Genomic DNA, 25,665 nt, shown 5'->3' with positions numbered 1-25,665 from the left:
CGGGAGATCTCACTGGCACACTGCAAGATCAGAGACTGACAGACAGACAACAGCCACACAAATAAGATAGAATCGGATGTACTGGACATTTAAATGTGACAATATCTAACAAAAGGAACTGAAGACGCAGTTTGTTGAGAAAATGTAACAACAACCTAGGGTCTTCAAAGAAAAACAGACAACTGACGGGTTAAATATTGATATATTTCCTCTAGATTGTTTAACATTCTTATTTATTATATGAAATGATTGTAAAATATTGGTTACATTCTACATTTAGCCATTGTCATCTCCATAACACAAGACTAATTGCCCATATTGCCCAAACTGCATTAAATGGGCGTTACTGTATCTGTGTGTGCTAGTGTGCCTGTTTCCTCTCTGTGAGGAGAGAAGAACAGGGATGTAGTCACACAGTACATCTTTCTAACTGTGTTGGCCCATGGCATCTCCCTTTGTACCATGTGATAGAAGGGATACGCTTACAGAGGCACTGTGTGGGTTATGAGCCATGCCATCTGACAAAAGTCAAATAAGTCAATCCAAATAAGCAACTAGATAGATAGACAGCTTGTACGCACACACACTCACTTCATTTCCTAGTCCCCCCCTCCCAAATAAGTCAGGTGGCATAGGCTTTTCTGTAAACATGCTGGTTTATTTAGATATTATTATAATTTGTTATCACAGTGTATTGTATAACAAATCCAATTGAAAAAAATTATCATATTTCGTAAAGAAAAACATGACAGAAAAATACTGCAGAAATGAAAATAATATAAATGTCAAACAACGAAATGACGTCTCATTCAAATGTTAATTCAAAGGGGGATGATTTTTGAGGTTGTTCAAGAAGAAAATCACAGCATTTGAAGCCACATTCACTACTAGTGGAGGCAGCTGAAGTCTATTACCTAAAGGCCTGCAGATTGATAGTTAGATACTGTGTGTCGGGTATTATCTTTGGCTTTGTGCTGTAAGGTCTCGGAGGCAAATAAAGGCAATGGCGCCCACTCGGCAAGGATTGGCAGGGATAGGAAGCTGTGTGTTTCCCCATGTGTGAGGCAGCATAGTGGGCTTGTGGGGATTGCTGCTCCTGGAGTTGAGCTGTGTCTGGGAGAAGAGAGCATCAGGGCGGGGAGAGGGAGACAAAGCAGATGCAGGTAAAATAGTCCTCTCTCACCTCTGTTCCGGGCGTCTGCCGCAGAAACCACATAAACTCCAGCACCGCCATGAAGATGGCCACCAGCAGACCACACACCAGCACCACGAAGATACCGCCTATGTTTTCCATGCCTAGTCCTGAGAGGGTGGGAGAGAGAGAAATAGAGAGAGTCACAAACGCACACACATATACAACGCACATATATACACCCCCCCACCACTGTGTGCACGCACGCACACACACACACACACACACACACACACACACACACACACACACACACACACACACACACACACACACACACACACACACACACACACACACACACAGCATCTCAGTGACCCTGATACTACACCTGTCTAAATAGGGTGGGTAAAATGAGAGGGGGCGGACAAGGGGGATGGATGGATAGAGAGAGAGAGAATGACAGATGGAGTAATAGCACCTTTGGCACGGTGATCCTCCTCCTTTGGACACTTGCCACCATCCCACCATTTCCTCTTCAAGATCTCTAGACGGTTGTCTTCTTGCAGCTTGAGGATGGCAAGGTCAAACTCATCCCGGTACACTGACCCTGAGGAGGGAGGAGATGTGCAGAGGGTCACCGCCCTGCAAAGGCCATCTCGTCAATGAGTGAGCATATCGATGAATTCCTGGGAGGTTTCCTGTAGCATGTGTATTTATGCATTACGATGAGTGCAGTTTACAATAAGTGCTAGTCTGTACGTGTGTGCGTCAACGTAACCTTCCTATGACCTATGATTTGCATATCCCACACTGTATACCAAGGCAGTGTTTTCCAAATTGAACAAATACTGGTATGTGGCATGGCTGGGGGTTTCCGAGGACCGGTTTGGGAAACACTTTTCAGAGACAAAAACCAATGCACTTGCTGGTTTCACTTTGAACAGTAAAATATAGATTTTTCAAGCAGCAACTCCAGTCCATACCAAGAGTCGATTAAAATAATTTCACTCATTCCAGTTCGCTCCACTGTTCCTGGAATGTGAAAGGGATGTAGTGACAGCATTTCCTTTTCATAAAAACCGCACTAAGGAGAGTGAGCAGAGAAAACCCATACATTTTGCCCCCCAAAAATGCCCGCTCCAGTTGGAGTTGTGTAAAATCGGTACTCTCTCCTTCTCCTTCTCCTACCTACCCACCCCTCCTTCTCCTCCATGCCCTTCTCTCCTCCCCATCTTCCCTCCACACTTACCCACTGGCATGCCGATGCCGTAGCCCTTGGTGTCCAGCAGACCTCCTATCTGGGTGAGGTTACAGTTGCGCTGCCGGTAGTACTCGTTCATGGTGCTCTCTAGCAGGTAGGCATAGTTGGAGTTGACCACGCGGGCGATGCCCTCCTCCGTGCTCTTCACAAACACACTGGGCTGCTTGGAGTGCATGAAGTTCCACATGCGCTGGTACGTCTGGTAGCGCGAGTTCTGTGATATAGGGGGGTCATGTGACAAGAAGAGGGAGAAGAACGGTCAGATCTGGTCTGATCTGAGGGCTGAGAGCATGCTTTGGGCTCTGGAGAACAAAAGAGGCCCCACAGGAATCTAAAGGAGAGAGAGACGATGCTCCCTTTCGGTCTTTGTCTTTCTCTCGCTGTCTCCACCCTTTCTCTTTCTCTTTGACAGATGAAAGCCTGCTTTGAGGCCAGCTACATAGGCTGAAAGGGAAAGTCAGCGGCTGACCCACACTGCCTATCTCTCCAGGTGCAGCTCTGAGCTTTCTTTCAGGGGGAAGAGGATATTGACAATCAGACAGGAAACAGATAAGCCATAGTCATTGGAGGTGGAGCGGCTGGGACAGACAGTGAGGTGACAGGGTCTAAGAGAAGATCAGTGACAGGTCATCTATTATAGTGGAGGGGGCCATGTGTGTGGTATGCATGTGTGTGTGTGTGTGTGTGTGTGTGTGTGTGTGTGTGTGTGCGTGACCTTCACCTGGAAGAAGGTCATGGTGGAGCCCCCGTGCATGGTGCCATACTCGATGGCCGTCTGATCAGCCAGGTCGTCCACTGACTCGATGGGTACCTCCATCCTCTGGACAGTGAGGAAGGCAGCCAGGTTGGCCGTGTAGGACGAGATGATGATCAGGGTGAACGCCCACCTGGCGGGACAGAGCGAGCAGCAGTCAGACGTACCGACTGGGACTACCTCAGAGGTACAGTATCAGCTATAGACTCACACAGACTACCTCAGAGGTACAGTATCATCTATAGACTCACACAGACTACCTCAGAGGTACAGTATCATCTATAGACTCACACAGACTACCTCAGTGGTACAGTATCATGTAAAGACTCACACAGACTACCTCAGCGGTACAGTATCATATTTAGGCTCACACAGACTACCTCAGAGGTACAGTATCATATTTAGACTCACACAGACTACCTCAGAGGTACAGTATCATCTATAGACTCACACAGACTACCTCAGTGGTACAGTATCATGTAAAGACTCACACAGACTACCTCAGCGGTACAGTATCATATTTAGGCTCACACAGACTACCTCAGAGGTACAGTATCATATTTAGACTCACACAGACTACCTCAGAGGTACAATATCAGCTATAGACTCACACAGACTACCTCAGAGGTACAGTATCATGTATAGACTCACACAGACTACATCAGAGGTACAGTAGAGGTTTATGGTTCACTGTCTCAGGCAAAACCAATAAGTTATGGCATTCCGCAGGGGAGCGTGCTTGGGCCTCTACGGTTTTAACTGTATATAAAGAATATGAAAGATGCTTGTTCTTGCAGTATTTTCCTTTATGCGGATGGTGTCTCATCAAAAGTAAAACTATGTTGGAGAGCATTCTTAGCACAGAGCTTACTAACATTAACAAATGGCTTGGAGATAATAAGCTATCTCAGCACATAGGTAAAACTGAGGCAATTACTTTTGGGTCCAGACCTAAATTGTGTAGGTCCTCTGAAATCAAAGTGGAGTTAGGTTTTAGTAGGCAGCACCTCACCCCCTATGTTAGCTACCTGGGATGCATCCTTGATGGAAGCTTGGGAGGTGTGAGCATGGCCAGTAAGGTGCTACGGAAGGTTAATGTCAGGACTACATCTTTGGCTAGAAAGTCCAAGCTGTTTGATAAGGACTCCATGAGTGTGCTAGCCACTGCCTTCATCTAATGCCATTTTGACTACGCTAGTACTTCCTGGTTTGGGGGCTTATCTAAGCTTCTGAAGGGGAAGCTCCAGATAGCCCAGAATAAGCTGATCAGGGTAGTATTGAAGGTGAGTCCACATACTCACATAGGCAGGAGCTGCTTTCAGGAACTCAACTGTCTGCCTGTTGAGGCTAGGGTGTCCCAGATTAGACTGAGTTTGGTTTGCATGAGTATTTATGGTTCTGCGCCCCGATATCTAACTGATTACTTTCCCCGTGTTAGGAATGCACACAATCCCAGCACCAGATCAGGTGTTGCTAATGTGTGCTTATACAGGTTCAGGAGTAATGCTGGGAAAGGTACTGTCTAGTATACTGGAGCCTCAGAGTGGAATGAGTTGCCTCTGCACATAAAAATGACGTCCTCTCTGGGCATCTTTAAAAAATAAAGTCAAAAACTGTTTGATGTCTTCTGTGCCCATACGAATGACCCTTATGATGTAACTGCAACGATGGGATAGATGTTCCTCTTCTTTGTTTTTATGTTTTGGTATCTCGCTGTCGTACTGTGTTCAACCGGGTTCGACCGTGCCTAGCCATCTTGTCTCAAGAGGACCACAATGGAAATAAGTACCAGACTTCATTGTGTGTTATCCTCCATGACTACATTCAGGTGCATCTATGGCTTTTTCAAGTTTTACATGTGCTTGTTTTTTAAAAACGGTTGAATGAATTAATGAACGAAATGAAGTATCATTTAAAGACTCACACAGACTACCTCAGCGATACAGTATCAAGTATAGTATCAGACTCTTAATTGGATAGGAAATAGGAAATATTCAGGGCCCAGATGGTAGGCTAATTGGAGTAGGGGCACATACATGATATGATCATAGCGTCGTCTTAAGGGTTTATAAGTGGTTGCTAATTAGAGGTTCACCTTTTGCCTGTGACCTTGACCTCTCTGCTGCAGCTTCAGGAACTTCAAAGTAACATTTTCCCATGTTTCCCTTATCACACTACTCAACCGAGCCGAGCTTACCTGCGCTAGCCTGTCTGGTTAACCATCCACCACATTACGGTTCTGGTGTGCATCGGGACAGATGTGCAAAGCCAAGGTGTCTAAGTCAAGCGGTATGATTTATCAAGTACACTATTACCGTTTTCACACTACCGCGCCAAACCAAGCTGTGCTAAGCCAAAGGTGTGCTAGATGGGCCTGGTTACGCATCCACCATCGTTGCTGGAACTCTGCTGGAAAGGGCCATGTGAGTAAAAAATTCATTTGTACTCACCATACTCCACTGACGCAGCGCGTGGAGAGGGCGCGGGGGGCGATGGTGGACCCCTGCTGCATGAACCCCCCCACGGGGAACCAGAAGCTGTTGCCTAGCGAGTATTGGTTGATGAGGAGGTTACAGCGCCCCTTCATGCAGGGGTGGGGATTGTACCACTCGTAGGGGGTGAGTCTAAACAGACACACAAGTGAGAGAAATTAGAGGGGAAATACAACAACTTAAACAGTCAGCGAAGCACCAAGTCACCTTGAGTCCCATGAGGTGGTGTGAGGTGTCCCCCTGGGTCAGCCGAGGTACACTCCCATACACCTGCTGCTGTCTGCTGTGAGTGAAAGCACTCTAATAAGCTACTAAATATGCTGTATGGAGCAGAAGATTGAGCTGCCATGACAGCTTCCCGGATATATTATCGTGTTTGTAGAATGATGCAAGCTCTAAAAAATGCATGCTTTGACTACTCGGGCAAATCTCCCAGGGTAATACTTAACACAGAGTGTAACACACTGTATATAGATCATTCAACATACAAACGAGACAAGAATAATGGACTTCCAACTAATCAAGTCACTTGGACCGTGATGTCAGCACACCATTGGCAACCCCTCCTCTCAGAATGTCTCGTTACAGTTGTGTTCGTCGACACTGCTCAGGGGTAGGTTGTCTTCTTGTATTGTTGCTTTTTAAATGTACCCGATTTTTCTTTCAGGCACATGACATCAACATTTCATCAAGATGGTTCCACTTCCATCAACTTTCAAAATCATCACCTTTCAAAATGACAAAGGTGTCCCCCCCCACCCCGTTTTTCACCTCACCAAAATAAAATCACTATTTTACACAATAAATACATACAAGATTATATCAAGGGGTTGCTGCCTGCTACTAAATCATCTCTCCTTCCTATTGAAGTGTGCACTCGTTCACAACTCCATGACCTATAGGGAATTTACAAATACCAGTCATTTCCTATCAAATCCATGAACAACTGCACAATTTGGGAAAAGGAGAGATTATTGAGACACAACACGTGTGTACTGTTGTTGTACTGCATATGACATGTCAGTTCCTCCAAAGCACCATTAGATGTCAATGTGGAGCTGAGAGGAGTTGGAAGACTCACCTGGCAACCAGAAAGAGCACACAGCTGACTGCCAGGTAGGCTAGCAGCATGAAGAGCCACACCCCAGGGGAGAAAGGGTCTAGGAAGGAGAAGTAGCCAGGTCTGCGGCCCTACAACACACACACACACACACAGAGAGAGAGAGAGAGAGAGAGAGAGGGAGAGAGGGAGAGAGAGAGGTGGTTAGCTACATTACATACACACAGATACACCCTAAGCCAGTACATCTGCTACAGATTTATCCCTGTGACTGAACGTTCCTGTGTTTACTATGACTGTCTCCAGTCATAGTAATGGGGTTCATAGTAATGGTAGTACATGGGGTTCCTTCATATTGCTTCATTATTTAGCACCGATTGCCATTGTCCACAAAATGAAACAAACCAATTACATCTGAAATAGAGCTCTGGAAAATGCATGGTTGAAAGTGACTGCAGAAGGCCAGTGCACCAGCTAGGGGCAATTACATTATCTTCAATGGCCATGGAGAAACCCAAACCAGTACAGTCGATCAAAGACAAGAACTGTAAGGACGGACGTGGTGTTGTTAGGGGCAACAGCACAGCTATCTGACATCAAATGTGGCCTCACTGTGTATTCTTAAGAATATGTCATAAGAATAGGTCTACTCTTACAATAAGCTGTTTGACCACTTACAGTAAATGTAACATGTACCATCAATTCACCAAGACGACAATCCCCTTGATAATAAGCAATACAACATGCATGCAATGCAAATGCCCCCCCAAATATATTGCGAGGGGAAAGGATTTAAGGGCATCTAAAAATGTTAATGATGAATTAATCCATAATTAGGCCTGGTTGAGGTCGGATATTCATTAATGTGTCTGTAATCACTCCTGTATTAGTGTAATTGAGAAACATAGGAGTGGAGCTGGAGAGTTCTAATTACAGTAGAGAGAATTAGGACTGTCTGAGGAGCCTGGTGCTACCAGCTGATGGAGGCTTGCCTGGTGAAAATGATCAATTTATGGTACCAGCGTCACCGTACTCTCTGTTAGGGGGACTCTGTAACGGTACTCAAACTGGTCAGAGGCCATTCTAGTGCCGGAGAGAGTCTTGAAACGAGAAAGGGTAGTGTGTGTGTGTGTGTGTGAGTATCTTTTTTGAGGATGTGACCGCAGGGTTCAAACCTGGGTCTCCTGCATGGCACAAGACTGTCTTAGCCCACTGAGTTAAAGGCATTCCAAACCACCTCGGTTACAAAGGCAAGGGCGTACATTAAAAGGTCATGCCAATAACGGTGCAATGCAGTGGCAACTCCCGCGAGAACATATCGGAGAAACGTAACTAGGTGAAGGTTGTGCTGACACGAGGCGCCTCGTGGTCATCCAATCTGGTGCCAAGTGAAGCGAGCATTTTGTTTACAGAGCTACTCTATTTAATCCCCTGTTTAGTTTCCACTAAGGGACCATTAAGGAAGGGCAGAGCTGTTGAGGAGACAAGCACAACACTAGCAGATGGAAAAGATCAGAGAGAGAGAGAGAGAGAGAGAGAGAGAGAGAGAGAGAGTGAGAGCGAGTGAGAGAGAGAGAGAGAAAGAGTGAGACAGAGAGAGAGAGAGAGAGAGACAGAGAGAGAGAGAGAGAGAGAGAGAGAGAGAGAGAGAGAGAGATGATGGATGGATGGAGGGGGAGAGAGACATACCGCACAATGACACTATGAAGTGAGCTCAACTTTCAGGAAGTAACGGCGGCACATAGAACAACAACGTAGGCACACCGGATGTAATGTAAACAGTTGCCTAGGAGAATCAGAAAATGCATGTGCAGAGTGAAAAGGACTCTGACAAAGGGAAGGTCTGTGTGGCCAAACGATATTTTTTGGGGTTAGACCTTGAAAGTGTTACAGTAGTATGTTTGTATTCTCTCGGCATTTCTATCAAGTATGGCTCAGCCAACCATTCTATTTGCTTGTGTAAAGCCACTTGAGCATTTTCTACTCTTGTCCTGTATTCAACAGTAGCTCATTCACCTGTGGCCCCCCAGACATCACAGCACAGCACTGTTAAAACTGGGCGTTGGAGCTCATTTTGACAACCAATTTGAAATTAAATTAAACATGTGAATTTTGTTTGGCATATTTTATCATCTCAACCAATGACATTTAGTAAAATGATCATGTGGTTTTCATTTTAACACCCATTCAAAGATGGCTGAAAACCTCATGTACTACACATTTTTTTGTACTAATTTATGTATAAAATGGGAAATTAGAAGGTTGTAAAATGTTGTGGGACTTTAAACCACCATTTAAGAATGATTCAATTACTAATATGTTTACAATTTTAAGAACTCTTGAAAAGTATGCTCTATCTGGTGGTTGAGTTGCCCATTAAAGGAATGCTATTAAGTCAAAGTTAGTGATACTGGACAATAGAGAAATATTGTTCTGATATTTCTTTGTCAGTGCAAATACAACAATCCTTTCAAATCCATATAATTATTTACTGCCAGCACATTCATTTACATGCATTTGAATATTCATATTATGACACACAAATATATCACACTTCATTCTTATTTGATATCATTCCTCATTTACCTAGGCCTATCTTCCATTATAAGTAAATGAAGCTGATATAATTTAAATGAAAAAGTATATGCAAATTCCAAAACAAAATGTATTTACTCTAATTGGGCAACTCAACCGGCTGGGTGAGATGTTTGCGATTCATTATTTATCAAAGTTTATGTCATGCAAACAAAAATTCTCCATAAATAGCCTATATTGAGGCTATATACACATATTTTGCAGAACAATACTTTTTATTATATTTTTTTCTTGATGTGCCAGTTAAAGGGTTAAGTTGGTAAAATGTTATTCTGTGTGTGTTTGTGTACTGGGCGATGGAGGGAGGGAGGTAGGTAGGGATGGCAAGCTGTGATGGTACGTTTGTTTCTTCTCAAATAGGAGAGAGAGCCCCCTCAGCCTGTCAGGATGCCCTTTGAGGTGCCAGTCATCTGCACTGATCTGTAGTCAAGGTGGGCATCCCGACTGGCGAAGGCAGCTACGATCACAACAGGTCATTTTGTTTGGTAACACTTTACTTGAAGCCTGCAGGTATAATGGATTATAACTTGTTACATACAAATATGCACCTATGACTCATTATACAGTTTATAACATGTAATGGCTCTTTCTTTTACAATTTAGACATTGCGGGAAAGCGGGAATTGAACCCTGGTCTCCCGGATCATGTGCCAAAAGTCAGGACCGTTACCACTCGACCATGGGCTCTGCACTGTACAACAGGTACATAAATAAAGACTGTACTCATGACTGTATCCAGGGGCATGTATGGCACTCTGACTAGATAGGAAGGTCTTTGTTGGACATGGGCTTTACAGAGTGCAATAATAATCATCATCGCATCAAATGGAGAACCGGGGGAGAGGAAGAGAGGAGACAGGAGGCACCGGTTGTGACAACTGCCTCATTGCCCATGCTGATTTTACAAGCCAATCCAAACAATCGGAAATGAAGCGTTATACAAACCCCTCTCCCCATAGGCTCTACTTTGTGTTAAGTGGCGGGATATAAGAACTTTAGCACCGAGTTTCTAAACCCAGAGGCGCAACATCACGAGACTTCCCGGGAACGCTTGCGAAGCAGACCAAGCAGACCAGGCTGGGGTTTGAGAAGTCAATGAGAGAGAAGTGGAAACTTCTTCCTTAGCACAAACTGGATTCGAGCCATTGTCTTAAATAGTTGAACTTGTTATTACTCCAACCTTGTGAAAGTGACAAGCAGGTTTTCATTTTTTGTCAAAAACAACTTTTTTTATCAAAAGGTTGCCTTCGATTTGACTGTCTGCACATGCGCAGTTCGGAACGAGACGACCGCTAGACCCGATGGATGACGTGTTCCTGTGCATGAGTTCAGCTAGCCAACGTCGCCATGACATTGCCTCTGGGATTTCTATTGGAGAAGCTATTTCTATCTTCATACTGTACGGTCGATACCTTTAGTGAGTTCAAGGATTTCACCAGCATATCATATCCCTCTTCCCGCCCTTTATTGTCATTCCCCACGTATTCAACCTAGGAGGGAGGCGGGACTGCACTACAGAAACACACCGAGTGAAGGAGAGCAGCACGTCTTTTTTCAAACGCCGGCCACTTTAAGAGATGCGTCCCTATTCGTGGCCCGCCACTCGCATCCCTGCTATTATGGTCTCCGTGAACACCGAGGCGGAGGAGTTCTGTTTACGTCAGGGGGGGCTGCTGATTTGCGCTGTCCCAGATTCCCTCAGTGCTCTCTCCCACAGGAGAGGGTAGTGGGGAAGGTGGAGGTTGGGGCGAGGTTGGAGGAGGGCAGGAACACTCAGTCAGGATCCCAGTGCAACACTCCTACAAGGCAGCTCGTGAAAGTGACACCGTTCCCCTCTCTCTACCAACCCCTAATGAACTTGTGGGTCTAATTAGGTTTTTAATATCCATATGCACCCTCAATAGTCTCTCTTTCTCTTCTCCATTCTCTCTCAGTCTGTCTTTACTACTACTACTAGGTGGGAGGGATTGGTGGAAAGATGTCCTCAGAACATAGAAGTGGGGGATGATGAGAAAGGGGGTTTGATGAAACAAATGGACAGATCGGGGGAGTGTTAAAGCCTCGGAGTATACTCCAAGATGGAGAGAGGAAGGACGTAGGGTAAAAAAAGGACATCAAAAGGAGATTAAGAGCACACAGGTACACACACACAAACACACACACACACAAAGACACACGCTATTGGGGTGCACCATGGACAGAAATAAATTAAACTGTGGTAGGCAGGGCCAGACTAACGCATTTGGGGCCCCAGTGCATCTACTTCCAGGGGCACATGCCCTGTATGCCTGTTCGGTAATTCGGCCCTGGTAGCAAGCCTATTCTACGACCATGCAGCAGGTCATTAAAAATCAACAGGCTTCTCTATTTTACTCCATTTTCCATTGTTATTGATCAGGCTGAGAATTTCAATCATAGTCTGAAATAAGCAGCAGGGTCCCTTGTAGAAATCACTGCGTCAGAGATCAATAGCTAGTAGATTAAACCTAAACAATTGCAGTCACAGAAATTCTAATACTGAATGGTGGAGCTGGAGCCTTGTAGCTCTGTGTGAGACCTAAGAGATTGCCAAGGGGAGCTGGGAGGGAGGGAGTCCTGGGTAGAGAGATGAAGAGAGAAGAAGAAGGAGACACCAGGGACAGGTACTGTGTAAAGACTCCAGACAGACAGATAGACAGAGAGAGATCAGTGCAGCAGACCCTCACACTTTGTAGTTAGTCTCTTCCGCCCGTCACTCCTGATCTTAAGCAGTGGAGGCTCCACATCTCTCTCTGCCAGTTACCTTACGCATGGTCTTCATCCCTCTATCCTTCCCCCTCTCTGTCTGTCTGCGCCTGCATTGTTAGGGCAGTAGGAGTGTGTGTGTGTGTGTGTCAATCTTGCACTGCAGTGTGTGTGGGCTTCCCCTCTCCTCCTCCACGCCGCGTCAGCTCGCAGGAACACGCCGATGAGCATGTTCCAACACGTCAGCAGTAGCAGCAGCCTGCCGCAGAGGTGATACGGCAGCCCACTTACTGTGCACCTGCTGCTATCGATTCATTTGACCAACTGTTGGCCCAATGGAGCCTCTCTCCTGGCAGCTACACCTATTAGCACCAAGGAAAAGGGGAGGGACGCAGATGGGGGGACAGGGGCGGCTGTGAGTAAATGCCCTACTGGGACGCCGTATTAATGTTTTTACACACCACCGCTCGGCCCGAAGCGGCTCCATCCGGCCGGTGGCCAGAGGAGATACCAGCGTGTCACCTTGGATATTGGGGGAAGGGCTTTGATTAATGGTTGGCTGGTGTTAAAACATAGAAACAGCCATATTGGATTTCCACAACTGTTGCCTGGGTCTTGTTCTATACGCAGGGCTCAGGGCTGTTATTGGTGCGAATTAGATCCCATTCAAAATCAGAGGAGAAGTGAGATTAGGAATGAAAGGTCGATTCACACCATCTGTTCCTCTGGCAGAGGTAGAGAGAGGAGAGGGATGTAGTGACAGGAGGAGAGGGGCTGAACCCGTCTCCCAGACCGAGGCTGATGATTGGCCGCTAGGTCATTTGCCACGGTCCACTGACTCCCGTGGTACCTGGGGTGTGGGGTCGGCGCAAGCTGTTTGTAGGGGTCAGGGGTCAGCCAGGTTGTTTGTAGAGGTGGGAGAGGTCAGAGGTTAGTCTTACCAAGTGCACACGGTACATGATGCTGATTCCCAGGGTCATAAAAGGCTTGGAGAAATCGATGACCTTCTCCCTCTCCGCGGTGATGGTGAGCCCCGCTACGGCTAGGTCCGCTTTCTGGAATAGACACGCACGCACGCACCCACACACAGACACACACACAGACACACACACAGACACACACACACACACAAACACAGCACTAACCATTCAGATATGCACAGATAGGTAAAGCTACGGTAGCAAAAGTTGGGTTGTGGTGGTGGAAATGCATGGAAACTAAGTAGTAAGTAGGCGACTAGTGTAATTCCACACCTACTGTGCTGCCATTGTTGTCCGTGATGCATAGTCTGCCAGCAGTATGTAGCATAATCCACCACTGGCTTTGTGTCCAAGACCTGACTCACGCAGGACACCAGGGAGAACTGAGTGCAGAACAAAGGGGAGGGTCTGCGTCCCAAATGACACCCTGTTTACTGTGTAGTGCACTGCTTCTGAGCAGGACACATAGGGCTTTGGTAAAAATGTGTGCCATTTGAGACACACAGAGTGCAATGTTTTTGCGAGCAGGCGAAGGGCAGATTGTTATGACAAATCACTTGACACAGCAGCCAGTCAGCCAGCCAGGCCGAGTCAGCCAGCCAGCCAGGCCGAGCCAGCCAGCCAGCCGGTCAGTCAGTGCTACTGGGCATGGTAGGGCTGTGGCGGTGGCTGCTCAATCCCACTAATCATCCGACGCTACAAAGTGCATCTGCAAGGGATTTTCATCTCTCCTGGGACCCAGTGCAACCCTATGCTGCTTTGTCTTTTGCAGTTGGAAAATAAGAGGATTGTCAGAGCTCAACTCTAAATGAGAGGAGAGCCTGCCTGCCTACAGTGCTGGATCCGGCCATCAGCATTCATGACCCTATTTTTTTTTACCCATCAGCCCCTTTTCTGATTGTCGGGCCAAGTGAGTGTGCCCCCTGTTAACTTGGCTAGAAGGCTCTGTCCAAAAGAATTTTGCTCTCACTCATCATCAGTTAGGGCCATGCCATTATGGTCACAGTGCACCTTGACACACAAAATAAATTAACTAGCAAACAAATATGGACCAATCAAGAAGATGAACTTTGTTTGAGACACAGTATAGACAGTCGTATAGCTGTAGGGGTCTTGTTATGTTGTAATGTACCTTGTCAAGTGGGTATCATACACCTTTCATTGGTCCTATGGGGGACTCTGCCTATCATAATGCCTTTGCCTTGATCTGAGAGCAGCAGTTGAGAACAGAGAGAGAGGGGGGGGGGCTTTTCACAGCTTCAGTCTGTTTGAGTACACTCCCCTGAAGGAGTTGACCAGTCCTGTCCAGAATAACTTGAACAGCGAAAACAGAGCTCCATGTGCTAACACAGTGGTGAACAAGGTCTGGGAGGCTTTTTAGTGGTTGTTTTACAGTGTTTTCACTGACAAGCATTTAGCCAACCCCCAGCAAGCCCCAATGCAACAACAAAAAGGCAACAAAAAAAATCAACAAAAGAAAGAAGTCACTCCTATTCTGAAAAAGGAACATGGAACCATAGCGGCTGCTGAAATATTGATGCACCTATTGAATATTAATATTGATTACTGGACTCTAACAGCTATTCAAAGTATTCTGGGGGGAGAAAGAGAGAGAGATAGAGAAAACAAACTGTATAAAGTCAGCTTTTAAATAATGCATCGTTGTATTCTTTCCCCATGCCACCACACTTGTTTCCACTTTCGCTCAATCATAAGATTGTGCCCCAGAAAAAAAAGAGAGATAGGGAAAAAAAATCTAAGCCGTCCCTACAGCTGCTGAATAATGCATTGAGTTAGAGGTTCCCCACTGTACGTGGCATTTCATCTTCCCGCTAGGGCTTTGTCTCCATCTCTATGGCTGCTTAAAGTAAAGCCCCCGTCCCCAGCTAGCAGACTGTAGCCTTGCATAGGAAGCTTGTGGAAAGCTGGGCCATACATTCTCTTCTCTCAGCGTTCGCTCTACTTTTCTGTGTTAACCCTGTCAGCCACCATAGGCTAGCTACAGTACAACCTCTCTTCTCTCCCCCTCTCTTCCTCCCTCTCCTCCTCCTCTTCTCTATTCTTCTCCTCGATTGTCCTTTCCATTTTGAAGGTCTTGCCCGAGAGTGGAGCTCAGAGGCAGGGACCCAGTGATCCCACACCTTCCCGCTCTGTCTCCCCTCGACCTTCACCCTCTCCGACGTTCCTCGGCACTCCGTAGCAGTATCGTGTGAGGCGCAATTAGACAGAGTGGAGACCTCCTCAAGGTCACCAAACCAGATACAACTTGCAGGGGGGACAAATTGATACAATAATAAGAGTAGGCAATCCTTTCTTTATTTCCTTAATGGCTTTGCATCACCAGCTGCTGGTTAGCTGGGCCCTTTTCTGTGCTGTGTGTGTCCGCTCAAGGGTGGCTGGGGCTAATGGAGATTCATTAGGACAAGATGAGCTGTGCCCGAGTGGGAAGGGTGAACGGAACACAGCCACGGCCGCGTCCCAAGTGGCCCCCTATATGACCCGTGCCCTGGTCAAATGTAGTGCACGACAAAGGGAGTAGGGTGCCATTTGGGGAGGCGCCACTCAAGACTCTGTGTCGTCCGGATTGGGCATAATCTGGACTAATTAACAGCCGTCCTCGTCCTGCTCCTCTGCGACACCCTTGTTCTCCTCCTCCTCCTCCTCCACTACGCTACTCCTACTACTTCTCCTATTCTCCTCTTTCTCCTCCTCATCACATCTCTGCATGGTTACATCCCCTTACTGTAGAATGCTCTGAATGTGAAAACATCAATCAATTGCTTTGGGCACTACTTTTCTCGATCACTGGGGACATGTTTCACTACGAGACACTCAGCCTATCACGTATCAGATGGAATCATTTGACCCTGGAGTCCACGGAGACACAGTATGTCTGCACACATAACACCCACATATAGGCCCCTGTACAGACTAAACTTGTACAACTGATGCAACGCATTTGGCATAACGGTTGTAATACCACGCAGAGCTATCCCGCCAAAAAAAGCCAGAGAACACAATGGTTGCGTACACATTTCCGTGACGACAAACTCTCCATTATGCCACGAACAGAGGGTATCAGTTGTATCACTATCATTGTGTCAAGGGATTTGTTAGTGGAGATCTGGCTGTAAACAGTCCTGATTAGTATACAGCACTTTGTGACGCGTTGTTGTTAAAAAGGCGACATGAATAACATTTGATTGAGTTTTGATGAATTGGTCTATAGTCCGAGTGGCATTATGCTGTGAAGTGGTAGAGGGGGGTAAATGGTAGCGATATGGATGGTGATGGTAGGGCCCAGAGTTTTCCTGATCAAGTCATGTGGTCGGGAAAAACTCCTGGCCCTATTAATAAGGTTGACTATAGGAAGCAGCTGCTCTTACCCTGGAGATGAGCTCTCCCACCATGCCCGTCCAGGTACCGTTGGTCCCCGATACCCCGTACACCCCGTCCCCCACCAGATTGATGCAGTACTTGAACTTCAAGATGTCCGCCAGCTCCTTCAGCATGTCCATACAGAATCCCTCATAGCGCTCGTTCCCTTCCATCTCCTGGTGGTTCGGTCGCAGCATCACGTAAGGGTTCTCCTGCAAAGGGACACAGATGTAGCAAAGCACATGTAGAACACCATGACAATGTGGCGACCTTAACCCAATACCTAGCAACCTCGGACATAGCGTACGTTTAAGGTGGACCCGAGTCCCGGTTGGGGTAGCCCCATGAGTTCGCAAAAATTAACATAGCATATAGTATAGCCTAACCTAGTGTAGCATAGCATAACATCATCTCAGTCTTGACAACTTCTCATTTGTTTAAACCTTTATTTAACTAGGCAAGTCAGTTAAGAACAAATTCTTATTTACAATGACGGCCAAGGAACAGTGAGTTAACTGCCTTGTTCAAGGGCATCAATTAATTTTGCCACCGTACTTGGCAGGGGGGGGGACAAAAGCACTCGGACACCTGCCACTGTCCTGTCTGGCACCTCTGCCGACTGTTTTACAACCCTGTTTTTGACTAACTCTCTCTTTCTTAGAGTTTGTTCATAATTTATGATTTGTTTTTTCATAATGGTGAGCAAGCAGCTCAACGATTTCAATTTGGGGGGTTAAGAGAGATTCATCAACCAATCAGGGATCCACATTTTACGCCAGCCACCCTAGTTAAAAGACTAAATGTGCTTACTTTTTTGGGAGAATGGTTTAATAAAGCGTGCATCAAATCTTGACTGCTGCAGCCCACATGGAAAAATACTATAGTGTATACTATGGTAGGGATACTATAGTATTCACTGTAGGATTTTCACGGACTTTACTGTAGTATTCACTGTAGTGTTTCCACAAAAACACCACAGTGAATAATGTAGTATTTACTGTAGTATACTGTAGTATTTTCAGTTTACTATAGTATAAATACTGTAGTAAAAAATAATAGTATATACTATAGTATTTACTGTAGTGTTTTTGCAGACTGTAGTCTAGGGTAGGATTTACTGTAGTGTTTTTGCAGACTGTAGTATTTACTGTAGTGTTTTTGCAGACTGTAGTAAAGTATACTGTATAATTTACTGTAGTTTTTTGTAGACATTACTGTAGTTTTTAGTAAAGTGTTTTTGTTTTATTATCTTTGACATAGAAGTGGGGGGCTTTCTCCTTGAGGAAACCTACTGGAGAAATGCTGAAAGAGTACATTTTCTCTAACCTGTAGGTAGGTAGGACTGGGGTCTGAACAGATAGTTCAGAGTGTCTGCTCTTTTCTATAACCTGTAGGGAACACAATATATATGTAGGTTTCTTACAGGTGGCACAAATTGGGATATGGGGGAGGAGAATGGGCAGGATATATGCAAATGTAATACTGTAATATTTACTATAGTAATGCAAAAAAATTGTGTTCTTGTGGACTGCAGTGTTTTTGCTGACATTTTTTGTGGAAAATACTGGTATTCTACAACATTCTATACTAAGTACTACACATGATTGAGGGATACTACAGTGTACAGTGAGGGAAAAAAGTATTTGCTCCCCTGCTGATTTTTATTTCCAACAAGGGTTTTGCCACCAAGTACTAAGTCATGTTTTGCAGAGGGGTCAAATACTTATTTCCCTCATTAAAATGCAAATCAATTTCTAACATTTTTGACATGCATTTTTCTGGATTTTTCTGTTGTTATTCTAGCTCTCACTGTTCAGATAAACCTACCATTAAAATTATAGACTGATCATTTCTTTGTCAGTGGGCAAACGTACAAAATCAGCAGGGAATCAAATACTTTTTTCCCTCACTGTATAGTATTCCACAGTTCACTACCGAATTCTATAGTAAACTCTAGTATTTTTTTTTATGTGGGAGCCTACTAATGACATTGTTGGAGAGGACTTGTCACCTTCGCAACATGTCGGTTTTACAGAGCGAAGCCAGCCTTGTAACAGGTAGCCTCTTTAACCTGTCCTCTGTAACAGTGAGCTTTATACTTAAGTCGAGAGAGAGAAAACTCACACTGTCTGACATAGAGAAATATATAGATGGAACATAAGGCAAACAGTGCAATTGCTCTGTCATACTTCTATTGGGGTGGCGTTTGTGTTGACTGGTGACCGGGAGATGGATTCATCTCACAGTACGAAGTGCGCGTTCCTCCATTATGACACAAAGTGGAAAACAAGAGACCTCAAAGAGAAGGACACATCACACCGCCACCGACCATCCTGTCGCCATGGCAACAACAGTTCTTCTACCTGTGGTACTACCGGACCAGTTTCTTTTATACTTGATTAGTCTTCTATGTCCTCTACCCCCACACCACCCCCACCTCGCACACAGTGCACACACCGCTTTGCGTTGCACCGATAAGAGAATAGCAATAGGGGTAATAGAATGGGGTTTTCCTAGCCTTCTCCGCATCATATCTGAGGTCACGGAATGTATTTTGGTGGACATACTCATCAGTATTAGATGGAGGGAGAAACCGGCGAATGCTTTGAATGTATGCATGCAGGAGAGCTGCTGGACTGCATGTTAAAGAAGAAGAGTACACACAGAAAGAAGGAACGCAGGGGCCTTTCGGGCCCTGAGTCAGAGCACGGTGACACTCTATAAATGCAAATCCTCTCCGTTCATTAACTTATTAAACAGCCACGCACGTTACCTTTCTGCCCCCGAGTTGACTCCTCTGCTGTGGTTATGCGGCGCCACGCGGGAAAGCACAATATAAATGCAAATTATTTAATCGCTCGCAGCAGCCTGGCGGTAGAGGCGCTCAACCACTGCAGCCGGACGGACACTTTCCCTTTCCCCTCCCAAACTAGGGCTTATTAAGGAGTAGCATTTCACGGGCCAGTTGTACATTACACGGCGGGGGTTTCAAGGGAGAAAGCTTGGAAACGAATAAACAAACCTTCTGGATTCAATTAATAGGTCTCCACACCCCCGGCGACAGAGAGGAGTGGGCAGCTCCGGCTTAATTAAATGCGGCCCATAATTTCTCAGCTAGCTCTCACTTGTTGATTGATGAGTGTGAAAGGAAAGGCAAAGTACTTCTATATTGATCTCCCCAATATATCCCACTGTTAGGACACTATACAGAGGTGGGGAAGAACATCCTCAGTTGGTGACCTGGTTAACTACCTCAGCTTATGTATTAATTGGAGATTGGCTGGTTCTGGAGGTCCTGCTGGTCTCCACTGAGTTCGGGAAAAATGCATTTTGTTTCTTTATGCCCCCAGCTCACGGAATTGCCTGAAGACCATCTTGAAGTTCGACTCGCTGGTCCCCAAATTGGACAGTTTAGATGATGTCGAATTTTTTTGATTTCTTTGATTAATCTGGTTGTGTTTATTGTTTTTGTGATTTTACATGATGTTGTGTTCAATTCTATTGTGTATGTTCATGTTCACAGGGCTCCCTTGTAAATGAGACCCTGGTCTCAACGGTGACCCGCCCTGTTAAATAAATAAAAGCCTGCAGAAAAAATGTAATTAAGAGCTGGCTGTGACCCATCAATCATGGGAGTAAAACCCAGACATTAATCAATAATGTGTGTGTGTGTGTGTGTGTGTGTGTGTGTGTGGGGGGGGTCTTTTCTCTCTCTCTCTCTCTCTCTACAAGGGAAATAAACAATAAAAAATTAACAGTAAACGTTACACTCACAAGAGTTTGAAAATAATATATACTATTGTCTATGTACAGTGTTGTAACAATAAGCAAATAGTTGAAGTACGATGGTGTTTGTGCTCCACTAGGCTGCCCTTTTCTTGTGGCTACAGGTTGCAAATCTTGAGGGAAATATGCCACTAATATGGTCACACATTTGGCAGCAGGTTAGGAAGTGCAATTCAGTTTCTACCTCATTTTGTAGGCAGTGGGCACATAGCTTGTCTTCTCTTGAGAGCCAGGTCTGCCTTTGGCGGCCTCTCGATAGCAACGCCATGCTCACTGAGTCTGTACATAGTGAAAGCTTTTCTTAACTTTGTGTCAGTCCCAGTTTGCTCTCTCTCTCTCTCTCTCTCTCTCTCTCTCTCTCTCTCTCGTCGGAGTGCATGCTGGGAGTGCATGCTGGGAGTGAGTTGTCAAGTAGGAGTGATTGTGAGAGCGAATGGAATTTCTTTTCACTCTATCGGGTTTTGGTATGTACATATATATATATATATATATTGATTAGTTTAGTTGTTTCAAGGGTATTTTGTTTAAACTATCACTAAGCACGTATAGGGGTGGTGGGATCTTTGCTTTGAGGTTGTTTTTTCGTGAGGGCACAACCAGCGGGTGGGGCTGGTTGCTATGGCCACTCGCGGAAATGAAGAGTTTGAAAAACTTAGTCGGAGGCATGGAGTAAAGATTCCTGCTGCGGCCGGGTGTTCAGTGGAAGAATGTAGTTTGGCTGTGGGTGCTATCATTGGGTATGATAGCATCAAATCAGCCTCAAGGATGAATAGCGCTGTAGTGATATTCTTAGATTCAATTGAAAAGGTGAATAAAATAGTTGAGAGGGGTGTTGTGTTGCGGGAGACACAGACGCCGGTATTTCCGCTTATGAATACGGCGAAGAAAGTTATGCTTTCTAACGTGCCACCATTTGTTAGAGATGAAGTGTTAGAGCGAGAGGTCGTCATGGTCAAATCGTATCTACAATAAAGAAGGTTCTTTTTGGATGTAAATCTCTGTTGTTGAAACATGTCGTGTCTCATAGGAGGCAAGTGCATATGATTTTAAAAAAGGAAGGAGATGAACTGAATTTAGCGTTTAGTTTTAAGATTGATGGATTTGATTATGTCTTCTATGCATCTACTGAATCAATTAAATGTTTTGGATGTGGAAGAGAGGGGCATTTGGTGCGTAATTGTCCCGAGAATGAGCGAGCTGAGCCTGGTAGTAGCTTTAGTGCGGGTGCAAATAATACACCACCGCGAAGGGATGAAAATAATACGGGTGCAGGGAAAGAGAGAAGGTGGGCAGATGTGGTTGGAAAAGTAGGAGAGGAAGGCAGTGTGAATACGGGGCAATTGTGGTAGATCAGAACAAAGAGGGAGGGAAACAGTAGGTGAGATTGCGACTGCCGTCGCTGAGGTGGTGCTGGAAAATGAAATTGGAAGTCAAGAGGAGATTGAAATAACGGAAAAGGAAGCGGATGTTTTCAAAATACCGAGGAGTAAAAGGAAGAATTTAAGGGGTAGTGAAGGGTCTAATTCTAAGAGAAAGGTAGAGAGTGATAAATCAGCTGAAGATGAACAAGTTGTAGAGATGGTGGAGTATTGTTCTGGGGAGGATAGCGAGAGTGAGTCATCTGACGCGTCACAACAATATAGTGAGATAAATGGGGTGGAAGGGAGGTATGGGATCGAGAGGATACGTAAATTTCTGAAGTTGACAAAAGGGAAGAAATATATGCAGGATTACAATGTAACTGATTTTTTCCCTGAACGTGAATTGTTTATTGAATCAGCAAAGTTTCTGATGTCAAAAATTACAAGGGGAAGTTTGAAAAGCCCTGAAATTGCTAGACTCAAGAAAGTGGTCACGAGAGTGATAAGTGATGTAAATTCTAAAGAAAATGAAAGAGTTCAGTTGCAGTTTTAACTCTGTAAAGAGATGTGGTAGCTGTATCTTCCTCTGTATATTTTTTTTATCCATGAGCAGTTTTAAGATCTCTTCTTTAAATGTAAATGGGGCAAGAGATGTTAAAAAAAGAGCCATGGTGTATGAGTTAATTAGGGGAAAGGGAAGTGACATCATTTTTCTACAAGAAACTCATAGTAATTTGGAAAATGAAGTTATGTGGCAACAGGAGTGGGGGGGCCAGTGGTGTGTAGTCATAAAAACTCAAAAAGTGGGGGTGTGGTTATCTTGTTTTCAATAGTGTTTTTGCCTTTGTCATATGAGGTTGAAGAGATAGTTGAGGGGAGGTTATTAAAAGTTAGAGCAAGGTATGAAAACATCACTATGTGTCTGATAAATGTATATGCCCCAGTGGTGACAGTTGAGAGGGTATGTTTTTTAGAGACATTATCAAATACCATTGAGAAATGTAACAAAGAAGATTATTTGTTTATTGCTGGGGATTTTAACTGCACAGTTAGTGATTTAGATAGAAATCACCAAGAACCTCATATAGCCTCAAGGACATTTTTAAAACGCCTTATTGTAACAAATGAATTGTGTGATATTTGGCGGAGTCAACATGGAGGAACAAGGCAGTACACCTGGGCGCATGTGAGAGAGAACATCATCTCTATGGCCAGGTTAGATAGGTTTTATGTTTTTGAGCATCAATCTCAGGTCTGTAAATCAAGTGTGATAACTCCAGTGGGATTTTCTGATCATTGTTTAATAACAGAGGTGGTGTTCATTAACGATGTAAAACCCAAAAGCGCATACTGGCATTTTAATATAACTTTATTGAGTGATGCTCACTTCAGGAACTGTTTCAGTTTTTTTGGAGAGAGGTGGAGGTCTCAAAATGCCAGTTTTGTATCCCTTCAACAATGGTGGCATATAGGGAAAATCCAGATTCAACAATTTTGTAATCAATACACGAGGAATGTCACCAAGGATATCACCAGATCAATGAAAGCCCTAGAGATTGAAATAGTGGAACTCATGACGTTGGTTGAGACCACAGGAGATCGAGGCCATACTCAGGTCCTCAAGAGGAGAAAAGCTGCATTGGCAGACCTGCTGGGTATCAGAGCACAGGGGGCACTGGTGAGAAGTACATTTCAGGGAATATCTGAAATGGATGCGTCATCCAAATTTTTCTTTGGTTTAGAGAAAAAGAATGGACAAAGAAAAAGTATTCATTGTCTCAAATCAGCTGTTGGACAAGAGCTCACTAGCCCTAGTGAAATTAGAAAGAGGGCAGTAGAGTTCTATGCTGAGCTCTACAAGTGTGAATATAAAGAGGACAAAACAGTGACACAGCAGTTCTTTGATGGGCTCCCAAAGGTGGCTGCAGAAGCTCAGGTTGAGCTTGAGCAACCATTGTCTTTGCAGGATGTATACACTGCATTAAAAGGAATGGAAAATGGAAGGGCACCAGGCATTGATGGGCTTCCCGTTGACTTTTTAAAGTCTTTTTGGGCTATGTTGGGAGAGGATTGGTTCGAAGTAGCTAATGATAGTTTAACCGGAGGGTTACTACCAATAAGCTGCAGAAGGGCTGTCCTCACCCTACTGCCCAAAAAGGGTGACCCGAGGGAGGTGAAGAACTGGAGGCCGGTGGCTTTATTGTGCACTGATTATAAGATATTGTCAAAGGCTTTGTCCAACAGGCTGAGGGAGGTGATGGGGCAAATCATACATACGGATCAGTCCTACTGTGTTCCTGGCAGGCAGATAGGGGATAACATTTCTCTGATTCGTGATTTTTTGGACGTCTCTAGGGCTATTGGGTTGGATGCTGGTCTAATTTCAATTGATCAGGAAAAGGCATTTGACCGAGTTGAACATCAATATTTATGGCACACGTTTGAGGCGTTTGGGTTCAGCTCTGGTTTTATTGCCATGATAAAGGTGATATATGGTGACATTGAAAGTGTATTGAAAGTTAACGGTGGTTTGAGTGCTCCTTTTAAAGTGTGTAGAGGTATTAGGCAGGGATGTTCTATGTCAGGGATGTTATATGCCATTGCTATAGAGCCACTACTAAATAGCATTAGAAGTCGCATTGCAGGGGTGTGCCTTTCAGAGGATATTCCTCCTATTCGTCTCTCAGCCTATGCTGATGATGTAGTTGTGCTAGTGAAAAATCAAGCGGAGGTGGATAGCTTGAGTCTAATGGTTGATCGTTTTAGGGAATATCCTCTGCAAAGGTAAATTGGGAAAAGAGTTGTGCTTTACAGATTGGAGAATGGTCTGGAGGGATCATGGCTTTACCAGGGGGCTAGAATGGTGTAAGGGAGGTTTTAAGTATCTTGGAGTGTACCTAGGAGATGAGGGGACTATGGAAAAAAATTGGAGTGGGGTGGTTGAAATGGTGGAAGGGAGGATGAGGAGATGGCGTTGGTTATTATCTCGTATGTCATATAGGGGGCGCACTATTATAGTTAACAATGTGATTGCCTCTGCACTGTGGCATCGGTTGTCAGTTTTAGAACCACCATCTGGCCTTCTGGCTAAGATACAGGCAATTATTGTGGATTTCTTTTGGGATAAATATCACTGGGTTCCACAAAGTGTTTTGTATTTGTCAAAAGAGGAGGGGGGACAAGGTCTTGTACATCTTGCTAGTAGGGCTGCTGCATTCCGGTTTCAGTTTATTCAAAGGTTGCTTTATGGACCGGAAAATGTGGTGTGGAGAGGGGTGGCAGGTCTTATATTACAGCGGGTTGGAGGATTAGGTTTAAAGAAGGCTTTATTTCTGGTTGATAGTAGCCAGATTTCTAGGGAGGGAGTACCTCCGTTTTACAGAGGTCTCTCTGTAATCAAAAACTGAAAAATTGGGCGTGCAAAATTATTCAGCCCCTTTACTTTCAGTGCAGAAAACTCTCTCCAGAAGTTCAGTGAGGATCTCTGAATGATCCAATGTTGACGTAAATGACTAATGATGATAAATACAATCCACCTGTGTGTAATCAAGTCTCTGTATAAATGCACCTGCACTGTGATAGTCTCAGAGGTCCGTTAAAAGCGCAGAGAGCATCATGAAGAACAAGAAACACACCAGGCAGGTCCGAGATACTGTTGTGAAGAAGTTTTGTCTTCCAACAAGACAATGATCCAAAACATAAAGCAAAATCTGCAATGGAATGGTTCAAAAATAAACATATCCAGGTGTTAGAATGGCCAAGTCAAAGTCCAGACCTGAATCCAATCGAGAATCTGTGGAAAGAACTGAAAACTGCTGTTCACAAATGCTCTCCATCCAACCTCACTGAGCTCGAGCTGTTTTGCATGGAGGAATGGGAAAAAATGTCAGTCTCTCGATGTGCAAAACTGATAGAGACATACCCCAAGCGACTTACAGCTGTAATCGCAGCAAAAGGTGGCGCTACAAAGTATTAACTTAAGGGGGCTGAATAATTTTGCACGCCCAATTTTTCAGTTTTTGATTTGTTAAAAAAGTTTGAAATATCCAATAAATGTCGTTCCACTTCATGATTGTGTCCCACTTGTTGTTGATTCTTCACAAAAAAATACAGTTTTATATCTTTATGTTTGAAGCCTG

General features: G+C 44.7%; 1 protein-coding gene and 1 non-coding gene across 2 annotated transcripts in view; both read right to left on the bottom strand.

The window, feature by feature from the left end:
* Window positions 1–25,665, bottom strand: part of LOC112244702 (glutamate receptor ionotropic, kainate 4) — a 439,406-nt gene that overhangs the window by 584 nt on the left and 413,157 nt on the right. The window contains exons 13-20 of the mRNA XM_042295838.1: window positions 16,388–16,591; window positions 12,963–13,076; window positions 6,724–6,833; window positions 5,601–5,774; window positions 3,118–3,283; window positions 2,385–2,610; window positions 1,614–1,742; window positions 1,184–1,302 (exon numbers count right to left, since the gene is read on the bottom strand). Coding sequence (XP_042151772.1) covers window positions 1,184–1,302; window positions 1,614–1,742; window positions 2,385–2,610; window positions 3,118–3,283; window positions 5,601–5,774; window positions 6,724–6,833; window positions 12,963–13,076; window positions 16,388–16,591 — 1,242 coding nt within the window. The remainder of the gene's footprint in view (window positions 1–1,183; window positions 1,303–1,613; window positions 1,743–2,384; window positions 2,611–3,117; window positions 3,284–5,600; window positions 5,775–6,723; window positions 6,834–12,962; window positions 13,077–16,387; window positions 16,592–25,665) is intronic.
* On the bottom strand, window positions 17,645–17,697 carry LOC112244723. Its single transcript, XR_002952628.1, has one exon. It is a non-coding gene; the product is annotated as a U7 small nuclear RNA (small nuclear RNA).

Source organism: Oncorhynchus tshawytscha, linkage group LG13 (assembly GCF_018296145.1).
Source record: "Oncorhynchus tshawytscha isolate Ot180627B linkage group LG13, Otsh_v2.0, whole genome shotgun sequence".
Lineage (NCBI taxonomy): Eukaryota > Metazoa > Chordata > Actinopteri > Salmoniformes > Salmonidae > Oncorhynchus > Oncorhynchus tshawytscha.
This window is presented reverse-complemented; position numbering and strand designations above follow the sequence as displayed.